The 23,481-nt window shown below is 39.9% G+C and overlaps 1 protein-coding gene across 5 annotated transcripts in view; it reads left to right on the top strand.

Moving 5' to 3' along the window:
* Positions 1-23,481, top strand: part of CRAMP1 (cramped chromatin regulator homolog 1) — a 52,712-nt gene that overhangs the window by 8,311 nt on the left and 20,920 nt on the right. For 4 of the 5 annotated variants that reach the window (XR_009278754.1, XR_009278753.1, XM_058849507.1 and 1 more), the window contains exons 3-10: positions 3,428-3,621; positions 5,061-5,214; positions 8,364-8,447; positions 10,930-10,978; positions 18,535-18,620; positions 19,313-19,436; positions 20,529-20,610; positions 21,669-22,922. Coding sequence is in view for 3 of the 5 variants with exons in the window: in XM_058849507.1 (XP_058705490.1) it covers positions 3,428-3,621; positions 5,061-5,214; positions 8,364-8,447; positions 10,930-10,978; positions 18,535-18,620; positions 19,313-19,436; positions 20,529-20,610; positions 21,669-22,922 (2,027 nt within the window). In the remaining 2 variants the exon portion in view is untranslated. The remainder of the gene's footprint in view (positions 1-3,427; positions 3,622-5,060; positions 5,215-8,363; positions 8,448-10,929; positions 10,979-18,534; positions 18,621-19,312; positions 19,437-20,528; positions 20,611-21,668; positions 22,923-23,481) is intronic. The other variant, XM_058849506.1, reaches the window with a different exon arrangement.

Below are 23,481 nucleotides of genomic sequence, written 5' to 3'. Positions count from 1 at the left end.
AGTACAAAAAACTGAAGTCTTTGCAAACTGTGTATTGAAAGCCGAGGGAAAATGCTGGGAACTCACATATCCAAAGGACTACCTTGTACGCAAGTCCTGGTGCTCTGGTGCACCTGGAGTGAAGGGAAGGAGTTGTTATAGCTGTATTGGTGTGGATGTCTAGGTCACTGACTGGGTGATTCAAGATGGGTAGACAGTGTGAGAATGTCCAGCTTGTCTTTGTCTTGTCTTTTCTATAAAAGACTTTACATTGAACAAGCACCTGAGCAGATTGTTAGAGTGAGCCCCCTCCTTTTCCCCAGCATTCTGCAGCAGTAATGGTATAGCAGGCCTCAGGGAAGTTTCTTGTTTTAATGCACTGATGAAGTTTTAAATCATCCATTATTGGGAATTAATCATAGAATCATTAGTCATTAGTAGGGGGATGAAAGCTCATTAACTGTTTTGTATGTAACAAGAATTGCATACAGTAAGATTGTTGTAATGAATTTATGGGGGGTAATGTATTGATATATGACTCATTTTGTTTTTGTCTTTTATCCTGAACTGGTCTATAGTTTTATGTTTTAGAATACAGTACATTCCGTTGCCATACCAAGGTTTAGTATACTCTAGGTTGGATTGGGATAACCCAGCAATAAATAGTACTATGCACAGTAGTAAGAAAGTTTGAAACCCCCTTGTTCCTGTCAGAATTGAATGGCACATAAGAGCTCTGTAGAGGTAACAGGTTATTCAGATTTTTAGATCTTCATATGCAATACTCTGAACAATTGTCTGGATGGTAATTTATAAGAGTTTAAAACAAAAACTATTCTGATAAAATTCCCAGGACTATAGTTTTTCTTGTGGAATAGTAAGTGTGCATAAAGGAACAAAAAATCAATTATGAGCTACATGTTCTGTGTAGAAGTTGAGTCCATGGAGTCTTCAGCATGTCCAGTAGAACTCTTTAGTCCATATTGCCTACAACTAAAATGTAAATGAAAATGAACTAAACTTTAAATTCTAATAAGACCATAAAATCTTCACTGACACTTTAGCTTCTTACGCTTTTTAATAATGAAAACTTTATGTGTACCGAGTGTACTGAACAATCTTTAGAAAATTCTTGGCAAGATATGTTCTTCAGGCAGCCGATTTAGGACTTTATTTACTTGAGTAAGTATTTAAAAAAAAGAAAAAAAACCTAGAAACTCCAAACAAAAAATAACCACCCAGCGCACAAATTAAACTCACAAATCCTGCATTCATTGTTCCTCTGAAGAATTTCTCAGAAGTGATCCAGAATAGTGACTCTGGACTGAAATCTTGTACCTGTCTTCTGATAAAGGATCTCTTTTCTGCTGGGAGTTGGTAGCAACAGGAGAGTGGAGATAGAGCTTGGAGACTGATGTGTTTGACTGTCCCCTTCTTGACCAAAGATCTGTATTTAATTTCTGTGCAAACTGTGATATTCCAATCTCACATTTGTAGAATCAAGAAGTGACAGTTCTGTCTGTGTTTGGTTTCTTCTCAGCCAGCTGTTAAAGTACTCATTTTTTTTCCTGAGGTTCCTGTTTTCTTAAAGAATTTACCTCTACAGTGCAAGAATTAAATTGCTTAATTTTCAATTATTTTGTCAGTGGCTGATGAAGATTTTAGAAAGTAAAGAGACTGTTTTTTTGAGAAGATTTTTGTAAGTGCATGTTCTTTTAAATGTCTAATGTTTTTTCATGTCTTGCCTCATATGCTTCCTTGTAGTGACATTAATTTTCTTCAAAATAGTCACCCCTAGAAATAAATAAATAAATAATAAAGAAACCATTAACAAAGTGGTCACAGTATCAGACTTTATATCAAGTAAATATTTATTGTACGCAGGAAAAAACATGTACTTTCACACATCTTGCTCTCTTCCACGTTTGGTTTCAAATATTCTCCATTGCTTGAACAAACCACCTTCTCTAGTATTTGGAGAAATATGATTTTGTCGCCCAGAGGAATTCCTTTCAAATTGCAACTGACTTTTTAAAATTTACATACAAGTCTTTATATCTCTAAAGCATAGTGGGCCTGTAACAGCTGATTCTTCTGATACTTTTTTTTAAAAGTACTGTTAGAATTACCAAAGTGGGATCTCTGTGTTTTGAATGAGATATATATGTATGTATATATAAAACACTGGCTTTGTTAGGTAAAAAACCCTGCTTCATGAAGTTGAATTTGAAAAAATAAATGAACTTTTTAAGCCTAAATAAGAAAGAGAAAATTATGCTGATATATCTAAAAGTTAGGGAAAAGCAGTTGGGATTGCTGTATTGTACCAGCTGGGTGTATAAGCAAATAAACTAAGGCAAGCATATCATGAGGTAAAACACAAACCATAAAGCTCAGTAACTGGAGAAAAGGAACATGTAATGAGCATTCTTTATAATGAGCAATCAATGTTTAGTGTTAAAAGACTTCTCTTTTATTAAGTACGTGTCTATATCAATAAGGACAGTCAAATCTTAAATAATTTTTTAAAATAGAATTCAAAATAATTTATTTTGGAACTATAAGTTAATGGGAATGGTTATATTTTTACAGAAAATAAATGAGTGCATTTTGGGGAGTTGACCTTGGCTTCTGCATTAGCACTGCAGTGTCAAACTAGACATGGTGTTTTGTTTGTAGATCCTTCCATCCCATTTTCTTTCCAGGTCCCTACTTGAGTAAACATCAAATTCTCTTACTTATCAGGCATTATTCTCATTTTAGTATTTCCAGTCTTCTGATAACTGACAAAGGGACATTCAAGATTACACTTCTGTGCCTTTTTCTGAAAGCCACAGCAGGATTTGGGAAAGGAGAATGGGTTGAGACTTGCCGTCCTTTGGATAGGAGGAGTTTTCCTAGATGGGCCATGTCAGAGATGGTGCTCTGAGGATCACATGGATACACTGTGGATCAGATTATGGAAATGCTGATCCATTGTCATGTGATGAACTAAAGTCGACGTCTCTCAATCCCTCCCTTTCCACAGTTATTCCAGAGGCAGTAGGATCAAGACCAAAGACGAGGATGTGACGTTCCACCTGGTTTCCTCACGGACATCACTTTGCTCCATTGGTCAGCTCCCTGTTCAGTACCACTCAGGAGTTCCTCCTGGCTGCAGGGCAGTGACTGCAGAGCTCACCAGCATATGAGCATCAGAGAGGGTTATTTGGTAGAGGCTGCCATGGTACATTCCTGCTTATCTGTGTTACTTCTGGAAATACAAAATTAAGCACTGAAACCTTCCCCTTATTTTTTGTGCTTTGAGATTTTATTCCTGTTAAATAAACCTCATTATTTGCCCATTGTATTTCAAGTGAAAAAGGAGAAAATTCTGAGTTACAACCTTACATCTATCTGTGAATGCTCCTATTGGTTTAATATTCACTCTGGTTTTGTTTTTTTACAGCAGCAGATAATGGAGGGTCTGCACCTGGTGGCACGTCAGGAATTACTCCCAGCAATCCTGCTGGGAATTCCAAGTCAGCAGCAAGGAACCTGGGCTCCTCCTCAGGAGAGAAGGAAGAAGGGAAGAAGGTCCGACGACAGTGGGAGTCATGGAGCACAGAGGACAAGAATACTTTCTTTGAGGGACTGTATGAGGTACATGTAGAAGAAAATAACAGACTTAGATGACTTTGGTTAGAGTTTGGATATTCCTGAAGAAGGTTGATTAGGGTGAGATTGGCAGGAGCAGAAGGCCATTTACAGATGAGCATTTGTGGGGCCATACAGGGGCTGTAAAACAGCTGTCAGTCAAAGCCACGTGTCAAAAGTGTCAGGCTTCTTGGGTTTTTTCTTTAAATACACAGGAAAGATTTCTGAATTTTATTAATGAATGTTTAAAATAATTTCAGTTGTTACTGAATTAGAGTTTTGTTTCAAATGAAACATAATTAAATAATGCCCCCATCTGAACTTTCAAAAGCAACACACTTGCTCTAATAATACCAAACAGGATTGTTCTCCATCTGTTCTAAAGAGAATTCTGTTTAGTCTTTGGCCATGAAGAGGCTAGAGTCAGTTCAGTCCTATGGCTGAGAGACATGAAAAAGTTACATCATCATATCTTCTGTCTCTTATGATATATATGATGGATTCCAGCTTATGCTGGTCCTGTGATTATTTCAACAGCATATCTATTTTGAAAATGCATGCCAATAATAAAAAGAAAAGCAGTGATGGGGAGTCTTCTTTGCACTTGTAAATCTTTTTCAATCTTTTTTTTTTTCATCATAGGCATGGTATTACATACTTATATTTTGTGGACAAAATGAACACTTAAACAGTGTTTACTTTTTTTAACTCCTCTGAATTGCAGTAATATTCCTGGGAATCAAATAATTTCTAAACCACTGATTTTTTGAATAGTGAGGAAAAATTTTAAAAATTTGTTTTAAGGTAGATTTGAGACTCAGTTTGTTCAGTCCCTCCTACCATTCATTTTGTGGCACTGCCTTTCAGAAGAGGCTTTCGTACTTTGTATTTAAATCCATTCCAACCTTTTCTGAATACAAAAAAAATTGTGATAGCAGGAGTTGTTGTGTATAAAATCAAATCTTTTGAAGCTCAAATTTTTTACCCCTAGTAACAGTAACATGAAATGTACTGTAAATAAAAGTGCAGCTGGTAAATGTAGTACATTTTTAATTTACTCTAGTTAGAAATGGTGGGAGAAATGCAGAAGAAAGTAAAGAATGCTCAGGGAGAAAATCAATTATTTCAGTCTTGCTACTTAACACATTTATAAATAAAGTTGGGTAATTTTTTTTAATTTGCTAGCAACTTACTGTTTTTATTTTGAAACAGTTAAAGAAATTGGAAAGTAATTAATTTGGCATTTATATTGCATTTCACATAAAACAAAATAAGCCAATGTCATTCTTCCACTGTTGAGTTTTGATCCCCAAAAATTTTGTTTATGGCCATTGAAATTCAATTTCCCACAAAGAACCCCAAAGTCCCTCACCTTGTTTGACTTGACGTATGACAAGATCCAGGTTTGGGTTTGAGTATTTCAATTTGGTTTATTCTTTCTTCAGCATGGGAAGGACTTTGAAGCTATCCAGAACAACATCGCCCTGAAATACAAGAAGAAAGGCAAACCAGCAAGCATGGTGAAGAACAAGGAGCAGGTCCGGCACTTCTACTACCGCACCTGGCACAAGATCTCCAAATACATTGACTTTGACAATGGTTAGTATTCACCAAAATGGGCTTGGTGCAAGGGTTGGAGTCCTGCCTTTTAGAGGTGAGGAAATAAACACTGAGAAGGAAATAAATACTGAACATAGTCGTAGAACCACAGGATGGTTTGGATTACAAGGGACCTCAAAGACCATCCCATTCCTTCCCCTGCCATAGGCAAGGACCCGTTCCACTAGACCGGGTTGCTCAATGTCCCATCCAACCTGGCCATGGATGCCTTCAGTAATGGGGAGCCCACAGTGTCTCACTTCTTATTTTTGTTAGCATGGCCCTACCAAGTTTGTGTTGTGAAAAATACTTCTCAAAACCTGGCATTTATGTCACTGTTACTCTGTGAATTCACCCCACCATAGTAAATACAGGTCCTGCTGTTAATACTGGGGATAAACCAACTTCAAGGAAATGTTTTGTATTCTCAGGAGCACACCTTCAAGGAGAACTGCCTAAACATTAATCAGGCATGGCTCCATCAAGCAAACTGACCCAGCACCACTTTGCAATTCTTGGGGGAAGGTAGAAACAAATAACAGTCCGATACAAGTGTAAATGGTGACATATTTTCTCCCACTTTAAAGAAGTTTGAAATTGTACCATGGGTTCAATAACTTAGGATTCTCAGTGCCCTATTCCCCTTCCCATTCTTTTCCCTCCTCCTGCAACTGGTGTAATGAAAACAAAATTGGGAAGTCAAATAAACTGCTGATGGTGTTTTATAACAGTAATAGTAACATGATAATTGAGAATGGATTTTTATCAAATCCATACTACTTAGGAATAGGCAGAGAGGATTCAAGTTAGTCTCTAGGTAGCCTAATCCGAATAACAGGCTAAGGAAATATATTTCAGGGTGACCAGATTTTTCTAAGATTCAGTTCTTCTGACTTTTAGGTGTCAAAAATGTCAGTTCTCCCATTAGCTTGTTAATTAAGTAATAGTCTCCGGAGTTTTCTTGTCCATCTGACAGTGTATTCTAAGATACATAAATCATGGCAGTTTGTAGTGGTTTAATTTTTTGGTCTTTGAACAGCTCCTAAATATCAGCAAAAGTTTGGATAGTTAATTCGTCTACAGTTTGTGGCCAAAGCCTCTCAAGTTAAAAATAACTCATCAGGGAGAAATGGATGTGGAAAGAAGTTAAAGGAATGCAAAGCTAGTGTACAATACAATCTCTTTATCATAGACTCAGCTAGGATGGAAAAGACCTTTGAGATCAAGTCCAACCTATGACCACCTTGTCAAGTAGACCATGGTACCAAGTGCCACATCCAGTCTTTTCTTAAGTACCTTCAGAGACAGTGACTCCACCTCCTCTGTGGGCAGACCATTCCAATGCTCAGTCTCTCTTTCTGTGAAGAATTTCCTCCTGATGTCCATCCTAGACTTCCCCTGATGCAGCGTAAGGCTGTGTCCTCTTATTCTGTGACTGGTTGCCCAAGATATTGGCTCCCACCTGGCTACACCCTCCTTTCAGGGAGTTGTAGAGAGTGGTAAGGTCTTCCCTGAACCTCCTTTTCTCCAGGCTGAACAACCCGAGCTCCCTCAGCCACTCCCCATAGGGCTTGTGTTCCAGACTCTTCACCAGCCTTACTGCCCTTCTCTGAACACATTTGAGCATCTCAATATCCTTCCTAAATTGGGGAGTCCAGAACTGGATACAGCACTCAAGGTATGCCCAACCACTGCTGAGTACAAGGGAAGAATAACTGCCCTGGTCCTGCTGGCCACAGCATTCCTGATCTGGGCCAGGTGCCATTGGTCTTCTTTGCCACCAGGGCACACTGCTAGCTCATCTTCAGTCAGCTGTCAATCACCACCCCAGCTCCCTTTCTGCCTGGCCAGTGTCCAGCCACTGTCCCCAGCCCGTAGTGCTGCAGGAAGTTTTGACCAAAGTGCAGGACCTAGCACTTGGTGTTGTTAAACTTCACTTGAAATTAAAAATAATGCGTTATTGAAAGTAACTCATTAAGGAGAAATGGATATGGCTAGAAAGAAGCTGAAGGAATGCAAAGCTAGTGTACAATACACTTATTATTGTACTATGTATGATAGTACATACTGTACTTACAAGTATGTAGTTGCTTTATGAACTTCTGTGTTCCTGAGCTTAGGTTACCTAGAGGAGGACTTGAGTATCTAAACTACCTGGCACAAGGTGCATTTGTGAGTTCCTTTTTTCAAAACAAGACAGCACTTAGATGAAGCCATTAGTATTTTATTTAAAAGCCAGTGTTGCAGCCAACACAGTATGGAAGAATTTTTAAAATAAAAAGATGCCACAGAAGAAGCTAATGTGTTTTTTGAATAACAAAAAGTTATGTATCTGTGGGGTCTAGAATATCATTTCTGAAGGCATTTAACAAATCAGTGCAGTAGTTTGATTAGGTTTAATATTAGTAGAAGTATGTGTGCTTGGATTTTGAGATCAAAGAGAACTAAAGTTTTGATGAATAGACAAGGATAAATATTTTCACTAATTTGTAAACCACAAAACTGTCCTTGTGGTCACAAATCTTTAGACCTATTAGCAGTAATGTTTGCGTCTTGTGTGTTGGAGAGAAAGGACAAAAAAACTCTTGCAAAGTTGAATAAAATGTCAGCAATTTTTTGTGTAAAATTTAGAATCTAGAATTTGTGTCAAATCTCTTATGGTATGTTTGTGTGCACAAAAAATGTTCTAGAAAATCCAGATCCACCTCTGAATTTTCATGTAAAAGAGTTCTGTATGCATTTCCTTGGGGGCTTCTGGACATTTCCCTTAGAATTTGTAAACAGTTGATACAAGAACTAGCTTTATTATGATTAGCTTTATTTTGCATATTGAGCAGTTATATTGTATATTTTTTTATTTATATTATTTATATATAATATATATTATATATATTATATATATATGTTATTGAGCAGTATATTGTATAACTTCTATGTAAGCTGCTTTGTTTTCCTGTAATCTAAAAAATGCCATGAAAAGGAAGTTGGTGAACCAATCACATTATAGTGTTTCTTGAAACAGAAATTTCTTTCTTAATTTTGCCTTTGATCTGATTTGTCTCATCATTGAAAATACAAATCCTCTCCTTTTCAGTGTTGAAATGAGTATCTGCAACCTGCATCTCACTGACACCTTTTCTGCTTTCTAGTGTTTTCTCAAGGGCTGAAAAAATCTTCCCTGGAGCTGTATGGCTTAATCTGCTATGGGGAACTAAGGAAAAAGATCGGGGGATGTGAGTATGAATGACTTCAGGTTATTTTTATATGATAGCATCAGAAGTCACTACCCTTGAGGTTGGCAGTGTTTAGTTCAGTTCCACTTTTGAGTTCTTGACTGTTGCTGTAATCTGTGGTGTTACTTCTTCATTAAATATATTTTTATTTTTACAGACCTTCTTAGTCTGTTGCATTAGTCTGCTTTGATAGGTTTCTTGAGTTTGTCTGCAGAATCCAGTGCATTATTGCCCACAGATGATAGGAAAACATATAGATAGCTTAGATGACCTATTATATTGCTATTGAAACCTAAGCAATTAAGTGTGTCAATGATAGCATTTACACCCAGAATTATTTATGCTTATGCAGTCAAAATTTGGGGTGGTATCTTTTTCTAAGTTTTACCCTAAATGTTTTCTTACTGTACCTTGAAGGTGAAAAGGCACAAATCATAGTTGGAAATAACTTTACTGGCTAAGCAAGATGGGTTCTGACCTTGTCAGTTCCAGAGTCTGGTTTTCTCTGTATCAATGAGTGGAGATGGAGGAGTATGTGCCATAACAATGATCTGCTGTTTACTAGCAGTTGATTAATTGCATTAGTAACATACCTGAGCTTAGGTTCACAGAACTACAGAATGGTTTGGACTGGAAGGGACTTTAAAGGCCATCTTGTCTCAACCCCCTGCCATGGGTAGGGGCACTTTTTGCTAGACCAGGTTGCTCCAACCCCCATCCAACCTGGCCTTGAACATTTCCAGGGATGGGGCAGCCACAGCTTCGCTGGGCAACCTGTGCCAGGGCCTCCTCACACTTGTAATAAAAAATGTTTTCATTATAGGTAGTTTAAATCTCCCCTCCTGTGGTTTAAAACCATCAACCCTTGTCCTGTTCCTCCTGGCCCTGCTAAAAAGTCTGTCCTTGTCTTTCTTTTAAGCCTTCTTTTAAGTACTTCATATGCTGGGACACCCAGAGCTACAGGTGGAATCTCACCTGAGAGAGTATCCCTACCCTCCCCTACTGTCCACACTGTGGGGATGAGCACTAGGATGTGGTTCCTACGGTTTTCATGGCTTCTAGACCAGCAAGAGCTCTGACATGACTGGCTTGAAGAGTGGGCAGAGGAACATGCCCTGTATGTGCCAGTCCATGTGCATACACCTTTTTATCCATGTATTTTTTCATTTGTACCCAGGCTTTTTGTACAGTCAGTGTTACATCATAGTGCATCTTCTACCTGCTTTGTTTAGTTTATGAGATATGGAAAACCATCAAAATACCTTCACTTCTTTGTGAAGTCATACTAGTTGTAAAGTGAAATGGACACGAAAGCGTTCATGAGTGAACATGTACAATTCCTTAAAGGATTGTGGGATTTTGGGAAGGGCTTTTTGCTATGCTACTTCCTTACTTGGGATTGCTGTCATAACAGTTAATGAATGAGATGTTGTGAATGTTCATACTGACTTTATTCTGTTTGTTTAAAGATCTCCAGTGTGTTAATTGGAGAACCTGTGGTCAGCTTGGAGAAGCAATTTTGAACTGTTTGATGACAAAGCAGGTGCAGAAGCAAGGCACATTGCCCTGTCAGCAGAAATCAGTGTTAGTGTTTCTCTCCTGTACTCACATCTTGTACAAGGAGACCCTTCTTGCTATGACTGGAAGTAAGATTTCACACAGTCACCATGGCAATGCTTGTAGCCTCTGTGCTTCTGTTGTTTTAGAACTTCAGGACTTGGTTACATACTTTACCCACTGTCACTTGAAAAATTCTTGTCTTCAAGACCAAATGTACTCAAGCTGCAAGACTCTATACCCACTTATGACAGGTCTACTCTGTAGCTGTGGAAAACTGTTTCTTCCTCCCCCCCCCACACCTTTTTTTTTCCCTCTTGTGGTATTCACAGTCACAGAAATGGAGAAGACTTACTGAGAGCTATTAAGACAGAAAAACACTCCAGAAATACTTTTAGCATTGCCAGAGGGAGGTTAACTGTTCAGTAAATAGATCTGGGCCTAACTGTCATATAAATCAAGTTACCAAAATGTCTGTTGAAAAACATACTCTGTAATGCATAGAAAAAAGTGAGGGTTGCACTAGCACTTTACTAATTTTTATTTATTTTTTTGTTGTGTTAAACACTAGGATGCTGTTTCATTCTGCCTTGCTGCCTTAGTAACAGAAATTGAGCAGGAAGAAGCTTTGCTTTTTAATACCCCAGTGTCAGATTAAAGCCCAGTGTTCAAAGATGGCTGTAGTATCTAAACTAGGGTCATTTAATCCATATGTAAAAAGTAATTTTTGTGGCAAGGATCATGTAAAGCTTGCATGTTATGAAAATGAAAACTTTCCAGAGATCTATTTTACAGCACATTTATGCACACTAGTCCTATGTAAGAATGAAATGTAATAGCTTTGAAAACCCAGCAGGACACAGAGAAGGCCATGGGTTTAACAGTGTAAATCTTAATTCACTGTGTTATCTCATTTACTGAAAAGGTATGGATGACAAGAACGCAGCTAAACTCAATGAGCTCATTCAAGCCGGGTAAGTAAGAACTTACTCCTGAAACTCATAAAACTGCGTTGTTCAGCAACTTGACTGTTGTATTGACCATCCAAAGTTTTGAGTGTTTTTTTTAATTTTTGAGAGCTGAAGTTTGATGTTTTCCATTCTTAACTTGTTTTGTATTAGGATATTTCTCCCCTTTTCCATGAAGCCAATAATTGTTAATAATAAATATTTATGGATTAAGTTTAATGAAATAATTAAATGAGAATTCTTTACAGAACCTACAGCACTTAACCATGTGGATTCACTCAGGGAAATAACAGAATTATTTAGGTTGGAATCCAAGATCGTCAAGTCCAACCATTACCTCAGCCCTGCACCCACCAACTCCTGTCCACAAGTGCCACATTCATAGGTCTTTTAAGTCTCTTCAGGGATGGTCATTCCACCACTGCCCTGGGCAGCCTGTTCCATTGCCTGACCACACTTTCAGTGCAAAAATATCAATATCCAATCTAAACCTCCCCTGGCACAACTTCAAGCTGTTTCCTCTTGTCCTGTCCCTTGTTCCCTGGGACCTGACCCAGAGCCTGACCCCCACCTGGCTGTCCCCTCCTGTCAGGGAGTTGTGCAGAGCCAGAAGGTCCCCCCTGAGCCTCCTTTTCTCCAGGCTGAGTCCCCCAGCTGCTCCTCATGAGACTTATGCTCCAGACCCTTCCCCAGCTCCATTCCCATCTCTGCACACACTCCAGCTCCTTAATGTCCTTCTTGCAGTGAGGGTTCATCTCCAAACCATTCTGCCTCAGCAGGGCTCACAAGTCGTGACTTTCAGACCTGAAGTGACCCTTCAGCAGACTGGAGACCCCAGCCCTCCAGTGACTTTTGCATCTCCTTGACATTAAGAACGAATGTTCTCTTTCACTTCTAGAGAGTATTGCAGGATTTGGGGGTGCAGTCTATGAGTCGATGTACTCCTAGAATGCAGAAGGGATTAGAAGTGTATTATTAGAAATGAGGGCATACTTGATGTATTTGTGCATCATTTTTTCCAAAGTAGTTCACCTTTTAGATTTTATGTGTTTTAAAGTGAAATATCTTTCAAAGGACAAGGCACATGATTACTTAGGAGGCATTGATGTATCCTTAATCCCATCTTTAAAAGTGATTTGAAAAATCGTTATTTTCTGTCTATTGCAGGTCTGCTTTTACCTTTTTCATTCTTGCTTTTAGTGTAGCAGACAAGTTATTGATGAAGTAAACTCAACTGTAGACAGGAGCAGGAGTTTGCCACCTCAGCCACTGCAGTCTTTTGACTTTACCCAGCATAATATGGATACTTGGTGTTGCACCTTTCTGGTGTTCTCAAATAGAGTTTCCAGATCAGTTTCTTAGGAGTTGAATAACCTTTCTTTTCCTGGGAGATGCCATTTGTACAGTGTGCTTGTATTGATGGTCTTCAATGTGATGGTTGAATCCCTTGTTCATTCTTCTGTTAACTGCCTGGTTTTAAATTAGAGAGAAATTCCAATTTGGTTTGGGTTTTGTACAGTTAGGAAAATATGAACAGTATAATTAACAGCATTATTCTTAAAGCAAATTACTTCTTTAAATTGGAGTTACCAGTTAAGTGAGCCTGCGATGAGCCTTCATCTGTAGTTTCGAATATCTATATAGTTCAGAATATCAGCAGTTGGTTTAGTCACTCTGTGCTATACTAGAGCACCTTTCTTATACTGGGACATCCAAACAAACTAAAGCATAACAAATGAGCCTGATGACGTTTAGTGAGCTGTGCTATCAGTCTATCACTTTGCATGATTCAGGCCTTAGTTCTTCTAAATAATTGTTAATGAGGGCTAGTGATTTCTGTGAAATCACTGCTACTACTCCATGAAAGCCAGTCTTGTAACAAACCATTTTGGGAACAGGACTCTTTGCATTTGAAGGTATTAATGCTAACCTTCTGCACCAGAATTAGAGTGTACATAACATTAACCAGTTCAGAATTAGTTGCTTTTGCATAGGCTTTTTGTCTACATATGGGAGACCCATCTGTACTTCCCTTTTTCTCCTGCATCCCTTACCTCATTTGATGGTGAACCTCATCAGCTGAAGAAGAGCAGACTGTGTCTTCATTACCACCTGGATGTCTGCACCTGCACATGCAGGGCAGCCTCATAGCTCCCAGAAACAAACACATTGCATATACCTTGGTTGGTTCAACTTCCCATCTTGCTCAGTGATGGTACAATTCTATAATCCTCTTCCCTGTTTGTAATCAGTTCTTTTGTGCAGTTCCTAACATGTTTCTTTCAAGTGTTACACTCCTCTTCTGAATGCAGTGCACTTTGTAAGGCTCGTCACTGAGGAGAGCTGTGAAAGAAAGTGAATCCAAAGTGATTAAAAATGGGGAATGTGAACATACGTTATTCTGATGATCTGCTCCTTAAGTAGGTAAACTTCCTCTTCGTTTAATTGTTAAGAAAAGTCAAGAAAGGATAAGGGTTTGAGGAGCTACCCGGCAATTTATTTGCAGCATGACTCCAGACCCTGGAGTTACATGCTCTGAATCAGTGCTTGTTTTGCATCTCTGGTTTCTGTACTAATTTCATGAAGTATGGAAAAACAAATGACCCTGTGAGAGACTTATAAGAAAACCATACTTTAAAACTTCCTAGTTGAGCTTATAAACCAGGTCATGGATAGTAAGGAGTGCCTGACAACTCCAGTCAGATGACTGCGGTAAGTACCAGCAAAGTCTCTGTGTGACATATCCCTGTTTGGCTGCTGGAGTTAAGGCTATTTGCTGTTATACGTCTCTGTACTTGTCTTCAGAATGTCAGTAACAGGCAAACGAGGCTAGTCAACAGCCAGTGGTACAGGAGTTGTTGAATGAATGGGGAATCTTGCAGGAAATAGATCAGAGTTTATATCTTCGTAAATGCAAGGGGGTGCTAAGAATTATTCTGTCAGCTTCTATAACTGTTCTGAGTAGTTCAGCATACTCAGATCAACACTGGCCTACTCCAGCTGCTGAAAGACAGGACCACTCTCTGTCCAGTCCTTTGTGCTAAAATTTTTATTGCAGCATTTTAATTTTACTACGCATTTATTATGTCATTGATTAGGATGTATAACAAGAAAAAAAGTTTATGGTGGTATAGCAGAACTGCTCAGTAACTAATTTAAATAAATCTAAACTGAAGGTTTGTTGTTTTGGTTCATTTTTAGGGGAGAAACACTTTTATTTAACTTAGGCTTTGCAACACATTACATTTAATAAAAAGCTACATATGAATGAATACAAATATTTTCTCGATCTTTTTGTAAACGTGTGGAATTTTGGGTAAGTTAAAAAAAAGCAACACACGCACACAAAAAAACAAACAAAAAAACCACAAAACCACCAAAAAATCCACACAAGAAACACCTAATTAAAGAAGTATTGTAACTTTGCACAGTTAAGCAGAGCACTCATCAGTATCTGGTTGTGTATGTGGTTTTATCCCCCAATCAGAGAGGCTTTTTATACCACAAGGTAAGAAAGTCAGAAACCATTAACAGGCATTAATTGCTCTGTCTGGTTCAGATTCTGAATGTACTTTATGTGGGATAGGAGTGATTCTTCACTTTCTTCCAGTTACTTGGGAAAGCTCTTTGGCATGCTGAGGACAAATTTGTAGCTCTAAAAATCTTGATCATAAAATAGCAGTTCATACTGAAAAAAATAATATATAAACCAAACCATTTTAAGTAGACAGGTTATGTTCTTGGTGTCAAATCAGACTGGTAATTCTGAATGCATAATCAATACAGTGACTGTTTTTAAGACTTACCCTTTTCTGCATTTGGAGACATCCACGTAGGAGAAGAAAATACGTATTTTGAAGCTAAGAGTAGTTCTATTGCAGACTGACTCCTTTACTATGCTTTCCCCTATATTTGAAGAAATAGTATTTTTTCAGTCTCCCAGCCACAGACTTCACTTAGAAAATTATAGTGTCTAAATATATCTACTTTTATATTAGTTTAATAATAAGTTATTCTTAATATTAGATTGTAATAATACTCTGTGTTAGATTGCTTGAAGCTAATCGTACTTAATGCAAAAGGGAATTAGGGGAAGCAGAACACCTGAATGTGGGGAGCTAGGATATTCTAAAGCATGTGTGAGGGAACCATGAAAATAACATTAATTGCTGTAGTTGTGGAAGAGTGCTGTAGTGGCAGGGTGAAAATTTACATGGGAAGTCTTTAATGTTTTGTCACATTTATGTGTGCTCTGTGTTTCTTCATTTACTGAATGGTATATTTTGCTTGCCAACTTCTGAACTGTGCCATTTCCCCTCATGCTCAGGGAAGGCAGTAGTTCCTGCTTCTCCATATAGATATCAGCAGGTTTGCAGTTATTAGGTTTCCTCCAATGTGGTTTTCCTCCTAGTGTTTCATTATTCTGTTTGGTTTTTGGTGTTTTTTGGTTTTTTTCAAAAAATATCTTTTCCATAATATACTTGCATTTTTCACACTTTTCTGTCTTCTGTTTTGGGTTTTGGTTGGGTTGGTTGGTTTTTTTTCTGATTTCTCTGCCCTTTGAAGCACAGATAGAGATGCAGTCAGGAGTTTGTGATGCTCATACATGTTCATTTATAAGCTGCTCTATGGTAACACATGGTGGATACCTACAGCCCAAGGTCCACCTGCACAGGTGGCAGACAAATTGAGCACGAACAACTACCAGGAAGCCTGACTCAACAATAAATGCTTTATGACCAGCTAGCTGGGCTCTTCAACAGAAATAGAAAATATGAAAAATTAACAATAGCACTTTTCTTCTTTATTCTTTTTCTTAGATCAGTTAGCTCAGCTGTTTTAGGCAGAGCAAACCTTCCAGGCCATCTGAGCAGCCAGGCCCTTGTTTCAGTCACCTTCCACTCATGTGATGAAACAATTTCCAAAAAATTTGATTGGTTTATGTGGTCATATCAGTTAATATAAAAAATATTTCTCTCGCCAGACCTCTTCTTACTTGCACTGTTATACTGTCAAGGTAATAATTATGATAATAATAATGCTATTTCCGACTCGTCACTCACATGCTTCAAAGGCACATTCGATAATAAGGAATTACATTAGCTAAAATTAAAGAGGAGAGTCTCAGCTTGCACAAGTAGGTAAAAGAATTTGCTATATTAAAACAGGTAACAAATAGAGAAGAGACTCATTGTACAAAATGCTGGTTTTCTGATAAAATCATATCTACACTTTAATATAAGGATAAATACAAGAGGATATGGAGTCTCATGCTAAGGCTGAGGTGCCCCAGGACGAGGTTTTACTTTTCATCCTTAACTTATTGATTAGATATCCACAAGGGTTTCTGTGTCTCTCTCTAAGAGTCTTTACACTGGAAGACACTGACAGAGACTTTACACTGTTGGTGGGACCAGCTGTCTTCAAACAATTCTTGTTTCCAAGAATTAAGTTGAAAGGAAATCTGCCCTTCCAGCCCAGGAATATTCCAAATCTATAGAAGTTCACAGTTCAGTAATTGAAACTTTTGAGTTGCTCACCACATCAGCTCCTTCTTCTCAGGTCTGGTTTCACTTCTGCTGCCCTTTTGCAAATTTTCCTCTTAGCACTGTAGACAACTGCTCTTCCTGCATGATGGTGTTTTACTTACAGTATTTACAGTATATTCTCTATAATTTATTTCTTTTTATTGCAAGGACTTGTGTTCAATCCTGCTGCTTCTGTGCCAATGCATATCCTTAATGCTTTAAGTATTAGGAAGTAATTATGCCATTGGTAATTTGATTGGGCTCAATGTCTGCCTTTTAAGTCCCTAAAAAGAAAACAGGACCGATGGAGTGAAGAAATCAAGTAGTTTCACAGTGTGAAAACAAAAACGAGCTCTTGACTTTTAAGGAACTTTGAAACTGCTGAAGTGATACTGAAGCTAAACCAGTGAACTCGTACTGTAAAAAGTTACTTTGTTCAGGCTTCTTCGAAAGCTCTTAAGATCTCATGTATGCACCAGATACAGTGATCATATTTCCAGATGCAAGGCTCTGCAAAAACTTCAGACTCTTTCTCCCTATAATTAAGAGTCATGAGTATAAACAGAAGACTAAATCAAAACCACTTGTCTTTTATGAAGTAGCTGTCTGTGTTGAACTAAAATAACATAATCCTGGTCCACTTATAAAACAGCAGTCCCTCCCTGAATGGACAAACAAGTGTTTCATGAAAGTCTGGAAGAGGAGAGTCACAAGCATAGCACTTCTACAAAGAAAAGTAAGGTGATAGGAAAGACTGAATGCTCTGTGTACTTGCGCTGTAGACCCTTACATTTCTGTATTCATTCCTGTAGTCACAATGATGTTTTGCTCTGTGTCCCTGGTCACAGAATCACAGAATAAGCTGAGTTGGAAGGGATGAGGATCATCAAGTCCAACTCCCAGCCCTGCCCAGCAGCCCTGCCCAGCATCATCCCCAAGAGTCACACTGTGCCTCAGGGCATTGTTCTAATGCTTCTTGATCTCTGTCAGGCTTTGTGCTGTGACCACTGCCCTGGGGAGCCTGTTCAGTGCCTGAGCACTCTGGGGGAAGAAGCTTTTCATGATACCCAACCTAAACCTGGCCTGACACAACTTCAAGCCATTTCTTCAGGTCCTGTCACTGGTCACTAGCTCAGAGAAGAAATCAGTGTCTGCCCTTTCTCTCCCCTTCATGAGGAAGTTGTAGCTGCAAGGAGGTCTCCCTGTCCATCTTGTTTTCTCCAGGCTGAGCAGACCAAGTGCCCTCAGCCAGTCCTCATATGGCTTCCCTCTTCACCATTTTTGTTGCCCTCCTATGGACACTCTCTAATAGTTTAATATCTTTATTATATTGTGGTCACCAAAACTTCAAGGTGAGGCCACTCCAGTGCAAAGCAGAGTGGGACAATCCCCTTCCTGGCCTGGCTGTCAGTGCTTGACCTGGTGCTCAAGTCAAGCTCAGGGACTTCTCTCCTGGCTCCAGGATACTGCTGACTCACAGAATCACTAGGTTGGAAGAGACCTTCAAGATCATCGAGTCCAACCAATGCCCTAATACCTCAACTAAATGATGGCACTGAGAGCCATATCCAGTCTTTTTTTAAACACATCCAGGGATGGTGACTCCACCACCTCCCCAGCCAGACCGTTCCAGTATTTTATTACTCTGATCCAGACTCAGATCCAACTGGCCCTCAACTGGGACCTCCAGGTCCTTTCTGCAGCACTGTTCTCCAGCATCTCATTCCCCAGTCTGTCCATAGGCTGCCCCATCCCAGGTGCAGAATCTGGCACTTTCCCTTGTTGAACTTCACATGGTTGGTGATTGCCCAGTCCTCTTATTTGCTGAGCACTCTGCAGAGTCTCCCTGCCTTCAAGGGAGTCCACAGCTTCTCCCAATTTTCTGTCATCTGCAGATTTGCTTAGTATCCTTTCCAGTCATGTGTCCAATTCATACATTAAGATGGTGAAGAGCACAGGGCCTAAGATGAATAGGTCTGTATTCATACACTGTTGTTACTCGTCCTCTAACTACTTCTCTTTCTATATATCCAGGGCTACAACTGTTCGTTACAAAGGTAGAAACCTGCGTATCAAAGCTCCCATGTGCAGGGCTTTGAAGAAACTCTGTGATCCAGATGGTGAGTAAAAGATGCTGGAACATGAAGGTGTTCTAGAAGATGGCTGGAAGTATAGAAAGGGAGCAGGCTTGTTCTGGTGTGTCCATCACTGGCAGGGAAATTTCAACTGTTGCGTGTTTGTCCTGGGCACAGTATTCTGTCTTGGCCTGTTTGCTTGTGTAACACCAGGAACTTCAGGACTCACCCAGTTTTCTTACCAGCTAAGATGAAAAGGAAACACCCACACCAGACCAGTTCACTGCTGCTTTACACACTGTGCTTTCACTGTATGTGAAGGTGCCAGTGAATCAGCAGCAGTATAGCGTTTAGCATTGAACAGTTTCAATTTTTTTGTGTTCTCCTATTCAGCTATGTCTGATTTCATTTTGGGTTTTATTTTTCTTCCTCGTTCCCAAGTAAGTAGAATCAGGCTGTTCAAAGGTCTGAAATACTGTACTTGCTCAAAGTTTCCAGACATCTGATTTTTGACACTGCTTGCTCAGCTGGAATCCCCAGTACCACTGCTGTGTTCAAGGATAAGAATGTATTGAAACAAAAGGTAATTAAGGAAGAAAGCTCCACTGATGAAGCTGAACTGCCCAAGTTTTCTGGAGGTGATGGTGGTGTCTGACCTTTCGTATTGTGTAACTGAGCATACAGTGTTGTGACTAAGTTTTCTTTGCTTTGACCCTTTGTGCTTCATCTATGTTCAGGTGTGAGTGATGAAGAGGACCAAAAGCCAGTACGACTTCCTCTCAAGGTCCCTGTGGAGTTGCAACCACGGAATAACCATGCATGGGCTCGAGTACAGAGTCTTGCCCAGAACCCACGGCTTAGGTAATGGAGAACTAATTGTGGTGCTCAGAACAGGCAAATAGATGAGCAAGCATCCTAGCCCCTTCCTCTTTCTTCACGGTTCTCTTTGCCAGTTGGGGAGTTCATCTTTTATAAAGCAGTTGGCCTAAAGTGTACTTAGTCTGAAGCCTTTGTCCAGCCATAGTTCATGGTTTGTAAACATGAGTTATCACGTGGGAAAATCAGATTACCATTGTTACTGATATCTTTTAATTTGAGTAATGAAAGAGCTACTAGCTTTGGAGATGAGTATAGTTTGTGCCACTTAATGTCAGAGCAGAGGGCAAGTATATGGAGATAGTAGCCTAGTTTCTAGTAAAATTTGTATTGAATGTACCATAGACAGAGAGAAGGGAGCATACACAGTGGTCAGAGGTGCTGTACCAAGGCTCTGAACATTTTACTTGCACCCAATGATTAAAGCAGCATGGAAGGTGTTTGTAGATAATCCCTTGCAAAACACTGTTGGTGCAGCTGTTCAGTGTCATCAGTGGGGGTTCATCCTGGTACTTACATCTAATCCAGAACTTAGGGCAGCAACCATAAGGCTTTTATGATACTGTGTTGTTTCAAATGTAGCACTTCAGTTTAGTGACCAAAGATGATAAAAATATCCATTCTCTTCTCTGCATTAGGTTTATTTAGTAAAATGTTTTCAAAAAGTAAATGTTTAAGAATCTTTTGTGCCCCTTTTTCTCTTTCTTTTTATGCTTTATATAGTAGCTTTATGCCTTGCATGCACTTTTGCAGTTCACTAAGTCCTGCCATCTTTTCCTATCTTCTTCCATCTGGCAAAAAATAGTTTCTTGAATCACAGCAGTCAGGTTTATCTGACAGGCTTTTATAATGAGTGAGTTGTCACAGTTGTGAGTTAACCTAGATTTTAAAGTTGTGGGGTAACATGTTTTTTGTTTTGTTGTGGTTTTTTTTTCATAGTGCTTGGGAGTGTTTTTTGTGCTGGCATTATAGAATGCCAGTTTATTCCTTAATTCCCCTTCTAGCATCAAGGTTAGGACTTGGAGCTCCTGCTGACAGTTGTTCTCTGTTCCCTTGCTTTGCTTCTCTTGTGTACAGGATGATTGTGGAGTTACATCGGAAGGTCTCCAGTCTCCTTGAATTCCTGAAGCAGAAGTGGGCTCTCCATGAAGTGCGGGTTGTATCCTTTTCCTGTTCAGTCTGTTCCATATGCTGCATCCTGAGAGCAATTCCCTTCCTATTCCAAGTTCAGTTTTGTATTGGAAAAGTGAATCTACTTCATAAGTGTACCAGTGCCTGGTAAAGATAGATGTAAAGTCTCACCATCACTAATGGAAGCTTTTGTGGGAGATCCCATAGGGTTCTGCCTTTACTTCAACTTTTCTCTGTTATGATCCTGTGAAAGCTAGTTAAGAAAAAATTATGTTCCTGCCTTTATTTAATTTCCTTAAACAGCAAACTTAGCCTGGTTCATTATTAGTGGGTGACCCCCATACAGCCTGGATAATAACTGACAATTCTGTTTCCAGTTTCAGCAGAGAGATTAAGGACAGCTTTTTGCACTTTGTGCAGTTTCACCAATGAAGGCTTAAGCTTCTTGTTGAGGTAGCTGCTGCTACCAGCAATGTATCTCTGCACTGTCTGAGCTATACTGTGTTCAGGGTGTCTGTGCCTCTGAACTTTGATCCATGCAGTAGAAGGATTTGTGAGTTAAAAGCTATTGAGTTTTGAACCTAGTCCTTCTGACATGTAGGTTTTATCCTCTTCTTGGGCCTTTCATTCAGTCTTTTCTGTTTTATTTGTGAGCCTGGAAAAAGCAGCAGCAAAGCACTTGAAACTCTGAAGTATGTCAGGGTATGTAAGGTGGAGTTTGCTGCACTCATGAGAGACTGCTTTGCTGTGCAATGTTGGAGGTTTTTGCTTGGTTTTGTTGGGGTTTGTTGATTGGGATTTTTCTTTTTACAATTACAGTGGTGTGTGAAACAGAGAGATGTAATTTTGTTTGGAATGGATATTTATTTTGGGCTTGTAACAGGTCTTCATTGCAGTCTTTATCACCATAAAGGACCTAATTTCTGATTATAGTGTCTTCATTATAATCTGTGCTGAACAGAGAACATGTCCTCAATCAGCTAGGTTTTCTTTTCTTTTTTTTTTTTTCAACTTGCAAAATAGGCTCCCAGTTGCTTTTTTGGAAGAGGCAGATGACTGTTAAATTCTTTGACACATCTTTTTTAGCGTAAAACACTTGAAGAACAGCAACTTCAAGACTCCAGAGACTCAGAAACAAGGGGCAGCTTCTCAGAGGAGAAAGTGATGCTCCATCTCTTTCCAGGGGAGAACTGTACTCTCACTCCACTGCCTGGGGTAGCCAGAGTGGTCCACTCCAAGGCCTTCTGTACTGTGCATTGGCAGGAAACAGGCAAATGCAAACAGAACACAAAAGATTCTCACTTACTCCCCCCTGCCCAAATCCTTGGCATACAGAGTGGGCAGGGGACAGCAAGGGGACAGCTGAAATACCTGCGGGGAATGGAAGGTAAGGGTGTGGGAAGGGCAGAGAGCACTACAGAGCCCAGCAGAACATTACAGCCTACAGCTGAAGTTTCTGCAAGCACTGAAGATGGTGCCCCAGAGCCTGTCCTCGTGGAAGGAACAGCCTTAAATCTTGGCATCACTAATTCCCTCCAGAAACCACCTTCTGGACTTCAGGATCCAGGAGGGCACCAGGAAAAGCTGAGCTCAGTGGCCCCCTGTGTGGAGGCTGGAGAGCCTCTGGCTAGTGACCAGGCTGCTCTGCTACCCTCGTACAGCACAGCGTGCGCTTGCAGCAAGATCCCTGACGTGGAGGAGCTCTCTCTGCTCGATCCATTCCCACGGTACCTGAAGTCCTGCCAGGACCTAATTGTCCCAGAGAAATATTCTTGCACGGACAAACTGCATGGGAAGGACTCTGCTTCAGTACCTGGTAATGCTTCTCCAGTGGCTTTTCCAAGCAGGAGGAGTGCAGAGACCTCTGATTCCTGTTCTCAGCTACTGAGAGGTGGTGTGGCTTCCCCTGGCAGCAGCAGATGTGAAACTCAGGCCAGCCACAGCCAGGGCCAGCAGCTTGATGCCAAGGATATCACAGATGCAGTAATGGAGGATTCTCAAGAAAAGCTGGGCTCCTTGTTTCCACCTCCACCTCAGGGACAATCCAGTACAAAGTCTCTCAAGGATGACCCAAGTCGGCTCTTCCAACAAGTTAGAGAAGAAGGATGGAGTTTGCGAACCTCTGAGAGCCTTACACTGGCTGAAGTCTACCTCATGATGGGCAAACCGAACAAGCTGCAGCTGGAATATGACTGGTTGACTGTGTTGGAGCCAGAAACCCAGGATGCTAGAGAGCAAACATCTGAGTCAAGTGCTGTCCCTGCATGTCCTACCTTTCACAAACAGAGACTCTTGAATTGCCTTCTGAAACTCATCTCTACTGAAGTTAATCCCAAACCAGTAAGTAGCTCTTATTCATGCTCCAGATGAATTCTAAACTCTACTTTCATTTGGGGAATAATTGCCCAGTTGTGCATTCACAATAAATCAGTAACTAGCCATGTCAAGAGCTTTGGAAATTCCTGTGTTTAAATTATTCAAAAACCACAACACAAGACAGCTGGCTACAGTTTGCTTCAGTATGCTTCTTACACTGCGTTTTAGCTTCTGGTTTGCTGTGAATCTCACTGGTGTTCCAGTGATCATTTAATATGTGTCGTTCTAATTGGGAACGGCAGGAAGAACGACACGGACTCTCAAGGGAGTCAGAACAGGAGAGAATCTCTAGTTTATTGTTACAGCCATGTTATATAGACTAGTTCGTGAAGAGTACAGAAAGGAAACTCTTATTGGTTAGTAAAATACTACATTACCATCATTGGTCAGTGGGGTCCACCACCCCCTGACCTTCTCCTGTAAGGAAAACACAGGAATCAGAAAAACAGCACCTGCAGGCTGTTTTCTGTCTTTGAGGATTGTTTTGAATCCTCCCATGAATTTCCCAGGCTAGCTTCTCAGG

The sequence above is a fragment of the Poecile atricapillus genome, chromosome 14 (assembly GCF_030490865.1).
Source record: "Poecile atricapillus isolate bPoeAtr1 chromosome 14, bPoeAtr1.hap1, whole genome shotgun sequence".
NCBI lineage: Eukaryota > Metazoa > Chordata > Aves > Passeriformes > Paridae > Poecile > Poecile atricapillus.
The sequence above is the reverse complement of the archived record's forward strand: the minus strand, read 5'-3'. Positions and strand labels throughout refer to the sequence as shown.